Here is a 6,026-nt window from a genome sequence, read left to right on the forward strand (position 1 = left end):
GCCTAAAGGCATTCACCCAATAATAATAATAAAGAGAAACATAAAAACAATAGGTTGAATGCCTAAAGGCATTCACCCAATAATAATAAAGAGAAAAACAAAAACAATAGTGTGAATGCCTAATGGCATTCACCCAATAATAAAGAGAAACATAAAAACAATAGGTTGAATGCCTAAAGGCATTCACCCAATAATAATAAAGAGAAAAACAAAAACAATAGTGTGAATGCCTAATGGCATTCACACAATTACTTTAAATATTTCACAAGTAGCAGCTGCTTTCAGTAGCAACTCAAGCAGGCGCTGCTTACAACATCTTTCTGTAAGAAACACACCATCCTCTTTTTTTTTTCTTTTTTTGGAAAAACAAAACCAAACGCAGTGTGTCTTTCTCTAGGGAACTGTCGTTAGCATCACTGTGCAGTTTCTAACATTTGACAGCTGCCTGTTAACCATCGTAGGAGCGTTGCTATTTTAGTCTGAGCCAAAGTCAAGAAGAACACTCAGGCAAAGAGATGAGAAAAGGCTCAAAGGGTGCTCCACAGGACTGAAAACACAGCAGAAGTTACAAAAAAAAAAATGATGGAGCCGACTTTGTCATACTCCGAGATCGTTTAAATTAGGGGAACTTTTTTTCTTGGATGTTTCAAATGATCCGAACAGACGGGCAAACTTGTGTTGCCTTTCCAGCACGTGCTGTTTGTTCTACCTTCACACTCTCCTGTCATGGTGTCCCTGTACGTATGGGAGGGGCAGGGTGCCAGACAGGCCCCATTGTGCAGCGTGGCCTCAGGGTCGATGCAGGCGTCGCAGTCATCGCCGTTTGGGCCGTCACATAAAGCGCAGTCAGCATGGCAACGTGCGCACTCCCCTTCCTCGTTGTCCTCAAAAAACCCCTCGGGACAGTTTGCAACACACAGGCCCTCATGGAGAAAGTGATATTCCTCGCAACCTGCACAAACAACAGCTTTTGCTTTTAAATGGACTCACAAATTATTGTAGCACAGTAAAAAATATATATGGAAACAAATACTGCAAAGGCAACTGCAGGAGAAAGAAAAGGCTTAAACTGTCTTTGATGCAAAATTTTCACCATAAATACGAAGGTATTTATGATGAATGATTGTGTTTTTCTGTGTCTCTTTCCTGTCCCCCCAAACCCAGCCAGTTGAGGTAGATGGCCGCCCTTCTTGAGTCTGGTTCTGCGGGAGGTTTCTTCCTGTTAAAATGGACCCTAAATTTAACTTCTATTTGCCCTAGACATCCTAGCCCTGACCTCACTACCTAAAACTAACCAGTAATCCTGATCCCCAATATTGACCACGGACCCCAACCCAAAGACCCTATGGTGTGAACCTAGAAAAGCCCTGTGTGTCAATAACTGATGCGAGGGGGTTGCCCAACACAACAAAACCAGATGCAGAGGGAACCTGGACAAGCGTCAATATTTGACGAGCCAGGAGTGAGAATGTGTTGGGATGGGAGACTGTGATACAGTGAAGATTCAACACAGTCTGCTGGCTTCCTTAAATTGATTGGTTGGGGTTTTTTTGTACCACTGTACAATAAAACAATGCGACAACATGACACGTGTCAACATTTGTTGTGACTACTATTCAAAGAAACTCAATTGAAACTGAATTGTATTTTTGATAGATAACATTAATAATGCATTGCAATCAAAAAAATAAAATTCACTCTTGTTGTCAAACAGGCATTGACATATTCACATGCAAAATAACAGGAAGTGATGGCAAAAGGGAAAGCTTGCCTGTTAAGTGCAGAATTGCTGCGGTGGCTAACACAGACAGTAGCAAAGAATCCAAAGATTTTTTTTAGATTATTTTGAGAGAAGAAGAAGAGTCAGAATTCTAATAATATTAATAAAAAAACATCAGGAAGTTCCATTTTTTCAAGGAGGTCCATTGGCTGGAGGGGCTGTCACGTGACTTGTCATGGTCAGAAAGAGCAGCCATATTGGTAAGGGTGAGGTGACAACCATGACATATTAAATTATGGTCAGTGCATCAACGAAACTCAGTTTTCTACTGACAATTGTTTTTATTTGATAGAAATGCACATGTCTACATTGAATGATGCTTCTAATAAGCAGAAGTTATGAAAAAACTAATATTCATATCCAGTATCTTTACAAAAATCTAGCCGTGATAAATTGTTTACATTGACAGCCAGCCCCTTTCATTACGGCGTTGTGCTCATGGTCAATCTTCTGAAGCGTGGGTGACAATATACCTCATTGAGGTCCCCTTTGTTGTCACTGACTGTTTGACCTAAAAACATGCCAGTTAAGTGATAAAATGGGCAAAATGACGCAACATTTCCTAAATATTAAAATGTTTTCTTCCACTGTACCTGTGCACTGTCCAGCAGGGTTGCACTCTCGACAGGTCGCCGAGCACCCTGGATGGCACTCACCACCCTGGACTATGTTTGCTGGAGGACACTCCTCCACACACTGATGGTTATGAAAGAGGAGAGGCTCTTCACAGGTCAGACAGTGAGTGGCATTCATCTCACAAGAGGCACAGCCAGGTGCACAACTGTGACACAGCTGGCCTAAAGGATAACCCCTGATGAGGAAAAATAATACAAATAAATAAATAAAAACGAGTACCCAGAACAGCACACTGATGAAGTGCACATCCACTACACAATGATTTGCTTTTATTCTGCAGCTCGAATATACATTAATTGCATTTCTCAAGTTCATCTCTTGATGGAATTAAATGGATGCTCATAACAATTCATTTTAGTTGTAATAAAAATAGGACTTATATATACAGTACATATATATATATATATATATATATAAATTCTGACATGTCATGCTCAACTAAGCTGTTATTTGTACCTCTAGGGTAAACAAATGAAAGGATGTGTTGTTTTTATCCCCTGCACAAAAAAAAAGACAGGTAATAATTTGGGACCCATCACATCAAACCCAAGATTGAGACGCAAAGTGGTACGTGGAGAAATAAGCAGCTATGTTGCACTGAATAAAACAATTTAATTTTGTCAAAACATAACCTTATTTATGGGTCATATGAATGAAATATATGAACTATAATCTTAAATTATTTTTGCTTACCCTGTTTTGAGCAGTAGCTACAAAAAACAAGGTTTTGAGCAGAAAAGCCTTAAATATTTGTCATTTTCTCTGTGACCTATAAAGTGTTGTTTTCTTTCCAGCTTGCAATTTACAGTATATTATATATTGTTTGATGTTTCTTCTTTAAAATGTCAAATTCCCCATAAGAGCAAGCTAAAAATAGGATTTAGACTAAATATCAATGGGTTATCCTCATTAGGAAAACAAATCAAGGCAAATCTCTTGAACCACAGGATGAGATAAAGGCTAGATGACTCAAGGCCGAGTTTCCAGCATCGCCAACGGTGGCCATCTTGCCACTGAAATATTGATGGAAAATGAGCTGTTTTTTGAAAACATTAAAGTGACTAGGATTTAGGGGTGTTTAGATATGTTGAAACTGTGTTTTTTTAGATTAAAAAATGTAATTGTGTGGCATAGTTGTGTGCCACAGCTACTTGTAGAAGTTATGATTGAGAGTTTAAATTCTTATATTAATGATTCTATTTATTAATAGGCCAATAACAAGGGCCTGTGAGACCTTGCTACTATTTCAAAGTTTACCCAACAATTTTAAATGATTAGGAACTCTTTCATTTCAACTTAACTGAATCTGCACCTGATTTCCAAGCAGGTTGGTTTGTTAGAAACAAATTGTTAAATAAAAAAAAGAAACAACTTGTTAGCTTTGTGTTTACAGAAGTGCACCAGGATAAGCTGCCTGACTTTTGTGCAGCCCACAGATTCTCTAATAGCCGTACAAGAACCCGTAGGATATACAGTACTGTATATATGTCAAAAATATGTTGCACTATTATATTTATTATGTGAAAGGATTATAAAAGGCACATTATATTTGCATGTCTGGAGAAAAAAATTGGAAATAAATGGGTCCATATTAACTACTATTTTTATGAACATGTGAACAACTTAGCAATGTAAAATATGTTAATTTGGCTTTATGTTTGCATTTATAAATACATTTAAATGTAATTTAAATATCTTGTGTGTGTGTTGTTATTGCTTTACCTACCTGCATAATGTTATTTTCATATGAAAGTCCATTAAAAGTTTTATTATACTATAACAGCATCTCTCACATTTACAGCAAACCAAACTGTGTGAAAAATGGTTGGAAATTGAGCAAGTTCTGATTATTTTAATAGTATTTGCACCATATACATTCATGTTATGGTTGGACATGCTTCCAGCCGAACTTCCTAATAGATAAGTTTATTTTCTATTTAAACATCAAAACAGCATCTTAATAATTGATAAAGGTGACATAGACACTTTATTATGGTAAAGTATTTAAATGTATGCCTGAGAAACTCATAATACTGTATTGGCCCTTTAAAATGTGCTTCGGTCATTTTCATCAAATCTGACTTAATCATGATGTGATGGGTCACATTGAACAAAACAGTTATAAAGCTCTTAAGTGTTTGGTAAAAAATAAAAAAATAAAATTACAAATCACTTGTAGAATTTTTTTAAGTCCAGTCAGAGCTGCTGGAACTTCTGCAAAGACTACCAGTTGACACTATGAATGATACAAATCATAATGATGGCAACCATATATTCAATCAAAGCAATATCAACATGATTTTATTTTCAATAGTCACTAAAAAGAAATAACTGAAATGCATAAGAGAAGCATACGTAAATCGTGTAGTAAGATTCACCCCTGACCTGATACACTCTGGAACACACCGCCCATTTTGCAGGAACAGCAGAGCTTTTGGAAAGCTCTGACAGCGGCTGCAGCGCTGAGCACTGGAACACTGCAAGCAGCCCTGAGGGCAGGCCTCACACACACCGCTCAACCGACTGGCGAAGAAGCCCGCTGGACACTTTGACGCACATGTTTGCTGCGCAGTCAGAAATCGCCCTGGAGGAGGAGGAGCAGCAAGTAAACATCACGGCTCTGAAAAAGTGACACTAAAATGCAGGTCTAAAATCAGAGGTGACCAAAAGACCTTTTCCACAGATTGTGCACTGGTTCTTCTCCGGTCCAGAACAGGATTCACAGGATGAGTGACAGTCTTCACACTCGCCATCGTCTGGCAGGAGAAACAACACCTTGATTTTTGGACAACCGCAGTGACAATGTAGTTTTGTTGTTACAGCACAAAACACAGCAGAGGGAAAACTGAGCTCTGAGTCAGGACAGGACCATCATTATTCTCATTCCTGACTTAGTGACTTAGGACAAAAACTGTGAACAAAACAAGAACGAAATACAAAAATATGATATTTGGTAATCCCATTTTTTATGTTTTGGTTTGTGTATAAGCAAATGAAATGAATATTATGTTTTAGTTGTTGAGCTTAAAGGGATAATCTAGTTAATGTTTTAGTTAGAGGTTATATTCAATCAGATAGTTAACATTAGTTATTACCTTATTAACCATTTCAACCAATATGAAGAAAAGTGCAGAAGTCTTTATCCAAAATAGGCCAAATGAGGGCTTGTTGTTTGTTTTTCAGACATTTTTTACACCCTTCTCTCCATATTGTGCGCTCTATATCTGATGTCACAGCTGATAAGGTACGAAGTAGGGGTGTCCTGTTGCCAGTTTTCTTCAAACCGAGTGCAAGTAACAATACTTGAAATTGGGCACTCGCTGTTACTGAGTATTGATATGGAGCACTTACTGAGTCAGAACTGAAACATTACACAATGACTTCAAAAACACATTTCTTTTAATTAAAACAGATGTCCTTCCTTATAGGCCTACAGCCCCTACTGGATCATATCAAATATACAGCATGATATAAACTGTTGCAACATTTTAAAATAAATAAAAATAACAAATAGGACTTTCTTTTAACTTTATATATATATATATATATGTGTGTGTGTGTGTGTGTGTGTGTGTGTGTGTGTGTGTGTGTGTGTGTGTGTGTGTGTGTG

At 37.6% G+C, this 6,026-nt stretch overlaps 1 protein-coding gene across 1 annotated transcript in view; it reads right to left on the reverse strand.

Moving 5' to 3' along the window:
* pcsk5a (proprotein convertase subtilisin/kexin type 5a) overlaps positions 1-6,026 on the reverse strand; it is a 38,170-nt gene that overhangs the window by 9,932 nt on the left and 22,212 nt on the right. The window contains exons 26-29 of the mRNA XM_014006515.1: positions 5,089-5,172; positions 4,802-5,000; positions 2,374-2,591; positions 710-952 (exon numbers count right to left, since the gene is read on the reverse strand). Coding sequence (XP_013861969.1) covers positions 710-952; positions 2,374-2,591; positions 4,802-5,000; positions 5,089-5,172 — 744 coding nt within the window. The remainder of the gene's footprint in view (positions 1-709; positions 953-2,373; positions 2,592-4,801; positions 5,001-5,088; positions 5,173-6,026) is intronic.

Source organism: Austrofundulus limnaeus, unplaced genomic scaffold (genome assembly GCF_001266775.1).
Source record: "Austrofundulus limnaeus strain Quisiro unplaced genomic scaffold, Austrofundulus_limnaeus-1.0 Scaffold36, whole genome shotgun sequence".
Lineage (NCBI taxonomy): Eukaryota > Metazoa > Chordata > Actinopteri > Cyprinodontiformes > Rivulidae > Austrofundulus > Austrofundulus limnaeus.